General features: G+C 40.0%; 1 protein-coding gene across 1 annotated transcript in view; it reads left to right on the forward strand.

Moving 5' to 3' along the window:
* The window catches only part of Actr2 (actin related protein 2), a 41,444-nt gene extending 27,835 nt beyond the window's left edge, over nt 1-13,609 (forward strand). Inside the window, exons 7-9 of the mRNA XM_034508711.2 lie at nt 1,327-1,472; nt 4,660-4,792; nt 11,018-13,609. Of these exons, the coding sequence (XP_034364602.1) occupies nt 1,327-1,472; nt 4,660-4,792; nt 11,018-11,188 (450 nt within the window). The 3' untranslated portion in view covers nt 11,189-13,609. The remainder of the gene's footprint in view (nt 1-1,326; nt 1,473-4,659; nt 4,793-11,017) is intronic.
* Nucleotides 13,610-14,071: the final 462 nt, after the last annotated feature.

Here is a 14,071-nt window from a genome sequence, read left to right on the forward strand (position 1 = left end):
GCTCCCGCTCTCCAAAAAATAAAAATTTTAAGGATATAATAAAAATGTACTTTACAACATCTAGTAACCTCCAGGTTTATGATGGTTTATAATGCTATAAACCATGGTGGTTTATGATGCTAATTTTCAATCTTAATTGTTTTGAAGGGCTGGGCATTGGTGGTGCACGCCTTTAATCCCAGCACTTGGGAGGCAGAGGCAGGTGGATTTCTGAGTTCAGGGCTAGCTTGTTCTACAGAGTGAGTTCCAGGACAGCCAGGGCTACACAGAGAAACCCTGTCTCAAAAACAAAAACAAACAAACAAACAAACAAAAAAAAAACCCAAAAAATTGTTTTGAAGGAAATGGAATAAAGCAAACCATGAGAGAACTAACAATGTAAGACTTGATTTGTGTTGGCACTGGTTAAGACAGGAGAGTCGTTCAATTAGTCCAAACTCAGCCTGGACTAATAGACCATCATAATCCCACTTTCACCTCTCCAGCACCTTCACAAAAACCAAAAAGCCAGACTGGTGATGCCCACTTGTAACTTCAGAAAATTTGATATGAGGCTGAATCATTGAGTTTGAGGTCCACCTGTGTATATAGGTTAGCCTCAGACTCTCTCAGTGACAGCCAGGCACAGTGTGCCTACCTGTAATCTCAGCATTTGGGAGCCAGATGCAGGAGAATCTCTGTAAGCCTGAGGCAAACAACCAAACCACATAAACCAGAGTTAAGCAGTTAAGGGATTTCTGCATAAGTCATATTAAAATGTTGGACTGTCCAAATCTTACTGGTTTAAGTTAAAATTATACGTACCACTTAGATAAAGTTTTTAAGACATAATAGCATAAAAATTTTCCTAAATCAGTGTTTCTTAAGTTTTTTGTTTTGTTTTGAGATAATGTCTCAATATGTAACAGCCCAAGCTGACCTTGAATTCACAATCTTCTTGCCTCAGTGTTGGCATTGCAGGGTATACATCATGCCCAGCTACTGCTGGTGGTTGGTTGGTTGGTTGGTTGGTTGGTTGGTTGGTTGGTTGGTTTTTAAGAAAGAAAGTGTGTATGCATGTGTGTAGATCAAAGGATAGCTTTTGGGGTTCAGTTTTTGTTTTGTGCCATGTTGAGATGCTATCTTTTGAACGCATTGCTAGCTCAATAGAGTATGATGTTAACATAATCATCTGAGTTACTTTGTTTCACCTAAGAAAACTTTAGGAAATTTTATTGTTTTTACATAATTTTGATTACAGAACAGATGTGTGTAAAACACTTACTGTGTAGAGAATTCTGAGAAGTTGTGGTTTTGCTGACTAACACCTGGTTATTTTGTTTCTAGCTTCCAGATGGACGTATTATTAAGGTTGGAGGAGAAAGATTTGAAGCACCAGAAGCTTTATTTCAGCCTCATTTGATCAATGTTGAGGGGGTTGGTGTTGCTGAATTGCTTTTTAACACAATCCAGGCAGCCGACATTGATACCAGGTACAGTAGATAGCATTTCCAAGTCATTTATAAAACATGGATAGGCCACAGAGGTGGTTCAGCAGTTAAGAGCATTTGCTATTTGTCTAGAGCGTCTGAGTTCGATTCCTAGCACCCGTGTCAGACAGCTCACAACTCTGAGGCTGTAACTCACAGCGCTGGCCTCTGTGGGAACCTGCATTCATTCACACAGTATTGATGTGCAGACACACACATCTAGACGTGGTTTAGAATACTAAGAAAAATTGATTTTGGTTTTGCTTTTGGTTTGTGTTTTAGGGCAGGATTTCTCTGTATATAGCCCTAGCTGTCCTGGAACTTGCTCTGTAGACCAGGCTGGTCTCAAACTCAAGAGATCTGTCTGTGTCTGCCTCTGCCTTCCAGGTGCTAGGATTAAAGGTGTGTGTTATTTTCCCCTTAACGTATACCTCCATTTTGGATAGAGGTATAATCTGATATTTTGTAAAGCCAAGGATGTTGTATAGAGCCTGGTATGGCGTGGTGGGAGGGTTCCACACTGAGGTAGCAGCCAGAGTTTATTTAGGGGCATAGGAAGGGGTGTTGAGAAGGGAGTAGAGGCAGAGGAAAAAGAGAAGGAGAGAGAAAGAAGAGGCCGGCCAGGAACATGGGGAGTTGGGGGGAAGGTTGGTCAGAGAGAGAAAAGGGTCAGAGAAAGAAGGGAAGCCAAACAGTCCCTTTTTGTAGCAAGCTAGGCCTACCTGGTTGTTGCTAGGTAACTTTCGGGCGGAGCCTAGAAAGAATGCTGACAAAATTCAGTTAAGAGTACTTCACTATCAAACATGAAACACTGGGTATGATCTACAGCACTGCATGTGTTTTAATTCTATTTCAGTTAGCTAGCTCACTAGTTAGGTTTTGGTGTGTGTGTTTGTGTGTGTGTTTTGTTGGTGATGGTGGGCTCCAGAGCACACTTGTGGAAGTTAGGAGTTGACTTTTTTTCCTTCCACCATTTGGATTCCAGGGACCATCTTGAGGCCATCAGGATTGACAAGAGTTATGTTTCCCACAATGAACCATCTCTCCAGACATAAATTTAGTTAATTAGTTAGTTTTTTCTTTTTTTTTGACAGGGTCTCACTGTGTATCCCTGAGAATAGGCTGGCCTTGAACTCAGAGATCTTCCTGCCTCTGCTGGAATTAAAGACACGTGCCACCAAGCCAAGCTTAAGTTTTTTTTTTTTTTTAAATTGACAAAAGTTCTGTTTATTATATATAGCATGTTTTGAATTTTAATTGAGTATACATTATTATACATATAACTTTTTTTGATGAGCACACTTAAAATACCAGTGCTTTTTAGATATACAATATATTTTTGAAACAGAATCTGTTTTTGTGTGATAGGCCTCCTATCTAACTGAAGTTGTATAGCTTTTGATTACCATCTCCTTGATTAAGTCACCAAATTTTGTCCCTGGTAACTGTCACTCTCTTCTCTGCTACTGAATTCAGTGTCAGATTTCATTTAAATAGGACCATGCAGTATTTGCCTTTCTCAGCCTGGCTTCATCTAATATAATTTCTTCCAGGCCCATCTTCATTGCTACAAATTACAAGGTTTCCTTTTTTAAGGGAAATTACATTCTATTGTGTATACCAATTTCTTTTTTATTCTTTGAGATATTTATTTAGTGGTGGATTGCTGAATCGTTTGATAGTTCCATTTTTAGTTTTGGGGAGTATTTCTATACTGTTTTCTATAATGGTGATCATAATTTATGTCAGGACTTCTTAAACTTTTCACTTATGATACCCCCTATATTAGTCAGGGTTTTCTAGAGTAACAGACTTACAGAATAAATATGTATATATAGTCACACCACATACACACGATTTATTAGAGTGACTTACAAGCTGTGGTCCAGCTAATCTAACAATGGCTGCCTTCCAGTTCAAGAATCCAGGCCATGAGGTTGGATGTCTTGGCTGATCTTCAGTATAAGCTGGAATCTCAAAGACGTAGGCTCCAATGCCAATGAGGGGAGAGCAGGCAGGCAAAGAGGGAAGCCTCCTTCTTCCCATGCCCTTATATAGGCTTCCAGCAGACAAGGTGTGGCCCTGACTAAAGGTGGATCTTCCCATCTAAAAGACCTGAATTGGATGAGGATATTCTCAGGAAGAATACTTAGCTAGCATGTATGAGCTAGTAGCTTCAGACGTCAGTACTGCAAAAAACAACAGAACAAAATGGCACAAATATGTTTCAGGCCATTTCAGAAATTATTGGAGATTTTGGGCTAATCTCAAGTCAGAATTCACTTAATGATTTTTGTTTTAAATGAAACTCAAAAGTTAAGAATTCAAATATTAGTTTTTATTTTTGTTTTTTTGAGACAGGCTTTCTCTGTGTAGTCTTGGCTATTCTGAAACTCACTATGGAGACCAGGCTGGCCTTGTATGTAGTCCACCTGCCTCTGTCTCTCTCCTAAGTCTGGTTAAAAAATACACTGATTTCATACTTAAGGTGCCAATAGTTGATGGTAGAAAAATAATGTCTTTGTTTATTCCAATGTTTTTGTAAGAATGTACATCTTTCTAACATACCACAGTCTCGGATGAGCCCAGGTGCTCCGTGCCATGGCTGCATGGGCACTGCATAGTAGACAGGTTCAGAACATGGCCACAAGAAGTTGTACGAGGAGACATGGGCAGGCATGCCATCAACGAACACCCAGATTCACTGCATGTTTGCTTTTGAATTAAGTTTTCACTATTGTACCTTAGAGAACCTTTTACTGTTACCAAGTCTTTCACAACCCCCACATTCAGTTAAGTGCTGCAGCTCAGTTTATATCTGTGGTTTGTTGTATTTGTTATCTGTTGTATCTCTATAGCTCCTTGCCACTTAATTTACATTTCTTAGTGATAAGTGGTGTTGAGCTGTTTTCCTTCTTCCATGTCATGATACATCTTGTTTCTGTAACATGATACATCGTGTTATAGTCCTGTCTAGCAGGGACTTAAGCTTCTGATCTTCCTTCCTCCATTTCATAGTCACCTGACTTATGTGGTGCTGGTGTGGAGCTCAGGGCTTCCTGCGTACTAGGCAAGTGCTTTCCTAGCCTCATCCAAAGCCCAAAATTTAAAAAAAAAAAAAAAAAAAAAAAAAAGTAATATTTTCATAATCTGAAACTAAATATGTACTGTGTCCACTGTGTCTTCCTAGGTCTGAATTTTACAAGCATATTGTACTTTCTGGAGGCTCTACCATGTATCCTGGGCTGCCATCAAGGTTGGAACGAGAGCTTAAACAGCTTTACCTAGAACGAGTTCTGAAAGGAGATGTAGAAAAACTTTCAGTAAGTATCTACACCAGCTGTTAAGTTACCATTGTTTTTACAATCCTGTAAAGTAGCTTGTGGATCTTGATAACCACTAGAGGGAGCAAGAAGTCTTATAAAAGATTTCTGTGCAGTTAGCTTCTTGAAAACTTCCAGGGCTCACTGGAAATTGTCCTGGGTAAGTACTCCTATCTACAAGGTCACCACTCTGTTGAAAGAATACAGGTGACTGAATACCACTGTCCTTCCTTGGTAGTCTGTAGCGAACAGACTGGACTCTTTTTTTTGTTTTGTTTTGTTTTGTTTTGTTTTGTTTTAAGATTTATTTATTTTATGTTTATGAGTACACTGTAGCTGTCTTCAGACACACCAGAAGAGGACATTGGGTTCCATTACAGATGATTGTGAGCCACCATGTGGCTACTGGGAATTGAACTGAGGACCTCTGGAAGAGCAGTCAGTGCTCTTAACCGCTGAGCCCTCCCTTCAGCCCCCACTCCCACCCTCAGCCTGGATTAGTAAGCAGTAGCAAGTACTTGGGAAGAACCTGCTCGTGCTATGGAAAGAAGGAAGAGGAAATGTCCTGTTTTGGGTGACTTTCTTTTTTTTTTCTATGTAGTTCTGGCTACCTTGGGACACTGTGTTAATCACACAGGCCTTGAATGTAAAGAGATCCGCCTGCCTCTGCCTCACAGGTGATAGGATTATAAATATACACCATCACTTTGTGAGTATTTAACCAGCCTTTACTCTTAGCTTGTCAGACTTCTGGTTTTAGGCTATTTTTCTGTCTGTTTGTTGTATGTCGTATCTCCTCGGTCATGTTTGTGTTCTCTGAATTCTCACAGCTTTTAAAATGGACTTTTTTGGTTATTGTCACCATGCACTAGAATATAATTGCTGGTGGTTCTTTGGCATACCCTCGCTTCCCAGCTGTGGACTGTATGAAGCATTCTGTGTTGTAGCCCTAGCTGTTCTGAAACGACCTCCATAGATCAGGCTGACCTCAGACTTGCCTGCCTCTGGGATTACAGATATGCACCACCAAGCCCAGCCGCAACCAAGAGTCCTTTAATCATGGCTTTTTATTCTGTGTATTTGCTCTATGCTTTAGATGCTTTGATTCCATGTTTCAGAAGATTCTGTGTAGAGACACCAATGTTACAGTGCTTTCTTAGTTCACTCACAGTTCTCATTTCACTGAGTTATGTAGGGAATTCAAAATCCATCTCTGGTGATCATTTCTTTACCCTGTAAACTTTTTTGAGGGGAGTAGGCTTCGCAGCACTATATTCTGATAAGCCCCACTGAAACTGTGATTTTTTTTACACTCCAATCTTCCCTTTTCAGTTTTGCAATGGTTTGGATGCAGGACCTAGGCAAGCACTCTAGCACTGAGGCACACCCTATGCCCAGGAAACATTTCTTGAAACTCCAGCCATGTGCCAAAACTGATTTAGGTCGTGCTGTGAGTTTAAGAAGTTTACCAGTAGGAATAATAAATGGTGTGGGAAACAGAAAGGAAGGCCACAGATAGAAACTGGTCGTTGTTGGTAATAAGTGGGTATGCTCCCTCCTTCCTAATCAGACAGGCCTTTGGATCAGATTACCAGTGTCAGGTTAGGGAGTGAGCATTTCTAGTCAGGAATAGTGCAAAAGGATGAGTTGGCAGAAATGTCCTAATGTGGCTGGAGCAGAGTAATCAAGAGAGCTAGCATGCAGACAGGTCAGTTATGGTAAAGATGAAAGCACTTGAGGCTTCTATGATATAGTCTGGCTTAACCCTTAAAAGAATCTATAAGCCAGTGTGTTGGAGAAGGAGCCAAGAAGGTTAGGCCAAGAAGTTATGAGAGGAAGAACTGGCAGGGGTTAAACATGGAGTAGGGTGAAATGTACTCTTAGAGAATGAATGAAGAGTGGGAGAGTGTCCTAGGACAGCCAGACATCGTGAAGGACCCAGGTGACACATTTAAAGCTAAATGTCGAACTTCTGGACTGTGTGCTGAGCTGCTTGAAAGCAGGTTCAGACTTGATTACTTGAGTTGATGTCTTGCCAGGTGAATGAATGTAAGGAGAGAAAAAAGTCCCCAAGGATGATGTAAAGAAATGGAAGGGAGAGGTCTGGAGAGATGGCTCAGTGATTAAGAGCACTTGCTGCTCTGTAGAAAAGCCAGGTTCAGGTGACAACCATCTGTAGCTCAGGTTCCAGGTAATCCAGTGCCCTCTTCTGATTGCCTTGAGTACCAGGTACATACATGATACACAGAAGTACATGTAGCCAAAACTCATACACATAATCAGTCTTCCTTCCTTCCTTCCTTTTTCTTTTTCTTTTTCTTTTTCTTCTTAATGGAGGTGCTGGGTGGTGGTGGCACATTCCTTTAATCCCAGCATTTGAGAGACAGCAGGTAGAGGCAAGCTTGGTCCAGTGAGAGTTGCAGGACAGCCAGTGCTACACAGAGAAAACCTTGTCTCAAAAAAAAAAAAAAAAAAAAAGGAAAACCAAACCAAACAAACAAACAAATAAACAAAAATGAGGCTAGCTGATGAGATACTCCAGTGCTTGAAGTCACAAGTCTGGTGACCTGAGTTAGAACCAACCCCATGGTAACAGAACTGACTCCCAAAAACTGTGCACATGCATATGCCATACATACAAATAATACATAGTAACAGATACAAGAGAAAAAGAGAACATATGCATATGTTAGTGAAGAATAGGTATGGGAAGAAGCAGCTGTAGATGTCAGGGGATGGAGAGATGGCTGAAGGAGTAGGTGGGTAGAGAGGACGGCTTTAGAACACCTGTGAACTGCGCAGGTTTAGGAGAGGGGAAGTGTGTGAGAGGAGCAGCCTACTGAGAGCACTACTGGGGAAGCAGGCTCCTGAGAACAGCATTGAGCTCCCCAGAGCCTTTAGACGGTTCCTTGAGGAGGCTAGAAAGCAGTGGCTCCAGAGCAAAAGTTAGCATCGTAACATTGTTGATTGGATACATTTTGAATGGACTAAGGAAAAAGTACATATATGTAAAAGTCAGTTCTAAGATGAATCTTTAATATTACATTTAAGTTTGTTTAGAAAAAGCACCTTGAGATACTTTTCAAGCACTTAATAAAAAAAGATATTTTATCCTTAGGTTATCTCTCCTAAATTTTGCAATCAAATTTTCTCTCAATCTTAGTTTCCATAATTAGCATTTGAAAACACCAGAGCCAGATCATTTATTAATACTTATTTTATTTGTATGTGTGTGTACCTGGGTATACAATTGTGCACTACATCTGTGTAGGAGCACATGGAGGCCAGAAGAGGCATCATATCCTCTGGAACTACCATTTTGAGAAGCCATGAGTTGCTGGGAATCGAACTCAGTTCCTTAGCAAGTGGTCTTAACAACTGAACCATCTCTACTCCCTCAGACCCAAATCATTTTAAGGAGTAAGTTTAAAATTAACACTTCAATTGATATTTTAAATAACCCTGCCTGAGGTAAAATACAAAAACTAGTTTTTTTTCCTTAAATTTAAATTTTCTGAATAAGAAAGATTTTAGTTTTAAGAAAATAGAGACAGAAGCGACTGCCCTTATGTAGTCCAAATGACCCTAAGCCCTTTCAAACATTTAGACATTTTAAAAGGCATGCCAATCATGGTTATCAGTACACAGTGAGTTAAAAAATAATAATAACTGAAGAACAGAAGTGGCAAGAGTTTTCTCTCCAGGGGCTCCAGGGAGAGATTGGTTTTTGTCCTATTGTCTTGTCTTATAAATCATCCCATGTTTATCAAAGACTAGTAAGCTGCAACTCCCTGGTGGTGCCGAGTAATAAAGACAATGTCTGGATTTTGATTGGCTAATGTAGAATGATACAGTTACAGCACTAAGTTTTCCTCCGAGGGTCGGGTACCTCCCCACTCCACACTCTCTGTCTATCCTTTACCTTCCTGGCCTCTTGCTTTGGCTCTCCTCTCTCCCTCCTCCCTTTGCCTCACAATTCCTGGCTCAGGATCATGTCACTCTGGACCCTCCCAAATGTCCCTGGCTCTGGCTCTGCTCTCCCTTTTATCTATAGTAAACCTCCTGGCCCACCATACCTAGGAGCAGTCGTGTACTTCCTTTTTTATTTCTTTTTAAAATCTGAATGAATTAAATGCTGAAGCCCAGGAGCAGTCATATCCTTTCCTTTATTTCTTTTTTTCATTCAGGCTTTAAATATGCCTCATATTGAAAATGGACCACAGCAGCTGGGTGGGTTTAGTGGTTCACTCCTTCGATTTCATCACTCAGGAGGTAGAGTTAGGTGGATCTCTGAGTTCAAGGCCAGCCTGGTCTACATAATGAATTCCAGGACAGTTTAAGACCATAGAACTTGAGTTTTGCATATAAGAAAGGAACTGGAGGTCCGTGTAGAGCCCAGCTGTAAGCCACATGAATAGATATGAATGAAGTCTGAGTTCAGTCGTGTCTCAGGATTACTATTGCTACAATAGAAATATGACCAGAAGGACTTGGAGAGGAAAGAGTATTTGGTTAACATGCCCTGAATCAGTCTCCTGAGGAAACTGTTAGTTCTACCAGGTAAGAATATGACCACTACCACAATTTTGAGTCATATTTGAAACAAGCTTTAATTAAATACTGGCAGGGATGATGGATGGACTCTGTCCAGGTCCATTCTCGGGCTTTCAGAAAATGGCAGTGAATCATATTTTGCAGAGGCTTATAAAGGCAAACCATAAAAGCCAAGTATTTCTCACCAGGTCCAATCAGGCAAGCATATTATATCTTGTATGCTATATATCTCATACATATTATATATTTTATGTATTAATATTACAGATGCATATATAATAATATATTAATATAATACTGATATTATATGTATATATGTATTATTAATATTATGTGTATATGTATGTATTAATACTATATTATATATACCATATATGCTATACTTCCTGCCTGCATGCCTCCTACCTACATCCAGTCAGGAGCAGGAATACATCCTGTTGTATTTGTTGCTTGTGTACCTCCCCCCTCCCCACATGCAGTCAGACACACTCAGTCACCTAATGCAATTGAGTCAAACAAACTTGTTTAGGGTAGTAAGAACAAGGGGCTTGTTATCCTATATACACAGCATCTCACAAAGTATCTGTCCTCAAGCAAGGGGCTTACAGGTTAGGAGCACTTTTGTTTTATGTCTCTCTTAGGCACAGTAATTAAAACTTAAAACCTAACTTTAGCTCTCCTAAAACCAAGGCAGGCATTCAAATGGATGTGATACATGGAGGTGGGAGCTGAGGCAGAGGCAGAGGCTCTGGAGGAGTGCTGCTCACCTAGGCTTGCTCATTATGTTTTTTTCTTATAGAACACAGGACTAGTAGCCCAGGGGCGCACACACACATAATAGACTACCCCAGTCCCATCAATCATTAATTAAAAAACTTGCCCAAAGGCTTGCTTACAGCCAGGTTATGAAGGCATTTTCTCATTTGATCCCCACCCCCCATAACTTTATCTTGTGTCAAGTTACCTGACCAGGACAATTGCCAATACCAAACGCCAGAAAAATCTCAGTTTTACTGTGTTACACTAAACTAGAGTCATGGTGGTATTAGACCTTTAGGAACACTGCTCAGGAACTACAGAAAACCTTGCTCTGGTTCTTGGGCTATTAGCGCAGTGGTTGTGCAGGTTTTTTCAAATCTGGATAACAGGTATGAAATAAGGTTCTTGCCTCTTGATCATGAACTGAATGTTTCTGTGTCTGAGGTACCAGATGTTATGAAATATAATGTAGCGAGAGGGGTACCTTTGGTGGTCCATGCCAAGATGTGCCCCTGGGAATTACACCATTCAACACACCTGGTGTAAGAGGTTTACTGGAGGAAGGGAGAGGATGGACCTGGGAAGGGATAGAGGCAGGCAGTGGACTTGTAGACAGGCTGACAGATGGGAGCAGAGCCATGAGGTCAGGGAGAGGAGGTGGGGAAGGAGGCACCAGAGAACAGATAGAGGGATGCTGAGAACAGAGAGCTGGGTTGGCATACATACACAGCTCACACCTGTCTCAGGTTAGGACATGAGTAGTTGCTGGGTGCCTGAGGGAGGCCATCGGAATCATCTGTTGAAATCCTGTGAGATTGCAGAATGTGGAGAGATTCGACAATACATATGCAGAAGTCTTCCCAAAACCCAGCATTATACACATAGGATCTCATTGCTCTCTTTCTTCTTTAGAAATTTAAGATCCGAATTGAAGACCCGCCCCGCAGGAAGCACATGGTGTTCTTGGGTGGTGCAGTCCTAGCAGACATCATGAAAGACAAAGACAACTTTTGGATGACCAGACAAGAGTACCAAGAAAAGGGTGTTCGTGTGCTGGAGAAACTCGGTGTGACTGTTCGATAAAATGGCAGGCTTGTCCCCATCACGCCTCTAATGCTTTTTCTTTTTCCCTTTTTTTTAAAAAAAAATTCTTTATTGCCAATCTTTGAACTCATTCAACTCCAGGACTGAAAGAGGCCTCTGTTGCTTTTGACAGAAAGGTCAGGTTTTTTCTGTCTTGGGGAAGCATTGCTAAATTCTTGTTAATATTGGTAAATCTGGTTGTTTAAGGCAACCAATTCTCAGCAGACATAACCGGGGGCAAAGGGTTGCTGCTGCTTTGTTTTTCTTTCTGTGTAGGCATTTAGATCATTCTTAGGCTTCCAATTTTTGCTTTATTGCTCTATTGCTGCTAGTTTTAGTTTTAGCACTGTAGGTGGTATGTCTTTATTAGCATAAGAAAAAACTTTCACAGGAGCTTTTACATATTCTGGGTGGGGGTGGTAAGGGATGGGTGGGCAGCCCTGAGCCCTTGAGGGCATTTCCTCTGTAGTGTTAGCTTTCAGCAGTTAACTGCTGCTGCTTTTTGAGTACCCTGAAGGTCTCCTGTTAACATTGTAGGGAAATATTAAGCTCAGAACTAAGATGTTTGGGGTAGGTTTTTATGTGATGGAACAAATGGGTGGTCTTTCTATTGTGATTTTTTTGAGGTTTTCTGCTTCTGGATACAAAAGATAAATGAACCTCATTTATAGTACTTTGACTTGGTAGGGTTTTCTTCTATCGGTCTGCCTGGAACTATTTCCATATGACAGAAAAAAAAAGCAAGCTTAGGGATTGTTTGTTCCTTACATCAACCTATCTGCTGGGAATATATTTCCTACACTCTGACAGTGAAAAAGTAACATTTTAAAGGAAATGTTTTTGCTAGGTCAAATTACAGATAGAAAATTGCTCGAGGGGCCAGCATTTTCTAAATGCTGTTGTTTTTTTCTGGAAGCATTGAGGTAACGATACCAAGTTTCATTCTTGGAAGTTGTACTTTTATGTTCCTGATCAGTGCTTCTTGACAAAAGCAACTGTACGGAGAAGTAATTCACGGCCATAGGCTAATTATAATTGTTGTATTAACATTAACATTGGGACTTGGTGCCAGTTGTTTTGTTTTTGTTTTGTTTTTTCATGAGACCTGGGACTAAAAGTTTAGCAACCACAACCACAATAGAAAACTTACCAGCAGTCAGCTGTTTGTACAGCCGTGGAGGCCACTTCCCAGCCTGCTTTGGTTCTTGCAGGAAGAATGTTTGCAGACCTGTCAGGAGATCCTACTTATGAGTCCTGTTGGTATTTGTGTCAACTCAGAAAGAATCAGGTGGTACCCAAGTGTGGGGTCGTTCTAACATTGAAAAATGAAATGAGAAGCTGTATCACAGAAAATTCAAAATGATGATTCTGAGAGAAATATTTTCCTTCATTTCAAAATATTCTTTACTAATGATGAATTTTGAAAGAATGGCTTTTTTCCTTTTTTCTTTCTTTTTGGATGCTTAAAATCAGAATTTTTAATGGTTTTTTTTTTTTTTTTTAGGTAACTTTAAAATTAGTTTATATGAAATCAGCAGCAAAAGGAAGTTTGTCTTAATAATGCAGCTTCTGTGATATTAAGTATTTTTGCCTGTTTTACCTCAATTTGAACCAATAGGAGAAGTCTGTGAGCATGCTGGACATGCTCAGTACACACAACAGCCGCCGGTGCTGGCTGGTCAGGGTTGGTGCGTGACTCAGTCACGTCGGCATTCCTGAGCGTTCCTAAATCATGTTATCAAATTCTCCAGTCTCAGGAGTCCTGGCCCAGTACAGGACACCTGCTGTATATAGGGACTGGTACCAAGGACTATTGAGTGCAGAAAGACGATTGACTCTTGGCTTTGACCATAGCTTTAAATAAAGGGGTGGAAAACAAGAAAGAATAGGATGGAATCTTGAATAAAACAGTGAAAGAGCATTATTCTTTGTACCTTGAATGTAGAATTTGTTTTTATTTCATAATTCTGCTAGCAAACATGACTGTTAAAATGATGTATTTATATATGTAATAATTTAGAAATTCCATTTTATAGTTTTCCTATTCTAAGGTGAAATAATGAATTTAATAATTTGGGAGTTGGGACATACTGTATTCTATTGGAGGTGTCAGGTTTGAGTCCTTGAAAAATTTAAAAAAAATCTTTTTTTTTTTTTAAAGATCTGATTTTTAGCTCTTGAAACCCATCATCACTTAGACTTCCAATGCTAATTAAAATTCTTTTATTTTTAAATTAAAATCACCAATGCCTTGAGGGATTTCTTAGAAATGCAGTGTTGGGTATTAACTTTCACAGTTCTGAGCGCTGTTAGTATCCATCTGGCAAGTGTTGGAAAGATCAATGGAAAGCTAAATATTCTAAATTTAACACAAATATACTTCTTTTTGATTAAGAAAATAAATCAGATTTTTCAAAGTAATTTGAATTTTGTCTTTGTTTTTTCTTTTAGTAGTTTTTCTCTTTAATTTTGATATTTTTATTTGTACTTTCAGTGTTGCTCTACAAGATGGGTTTAAAACTTTAAACCAGTTAGTTCAAGGTCATTCAAGGTTCTGTTGCTGTTGTTTATCTTCCGTGGAGTAGACAAAAGAAACAGGGTTTCATAGCCAGGTTGATCTGGAACTACAGCTTTGTAGCCAAGGAGAACTTGAACTCCTGATTCTCCTGCCTCTACCTTCCAAAGTGCTGGGATGATAAGGTGTGCACGGCAGTGCTCAGCTCTGCTGTGACAAACTCTTACTTCTACTGTGGTGTTATTTACTATTGTGATCTATCCACTTATTTTTGGTATTTTTGTGAGACAGGATCTCTCTGTGTAGTCCTGGCTAGCTTCAAACAGAGACCTACCTGCCTCTGTCTCTCTCCCTCTTTCTGTCTCTCC

Source organism: Arvicanthis niloticus, chromosome 7, assembly GCF_011762505.2.
Source record: "Arvicanthis niloticus isolate mArvNil1 chromosome 7, mArvNil1.pat.X, whole genome shotgun sequence".
NCBI lineage: Eukaryota > Metazoa > Chordata > Mammalia > Rodentia > Muridae > Arvicanthis > Arvicanthis niloticus.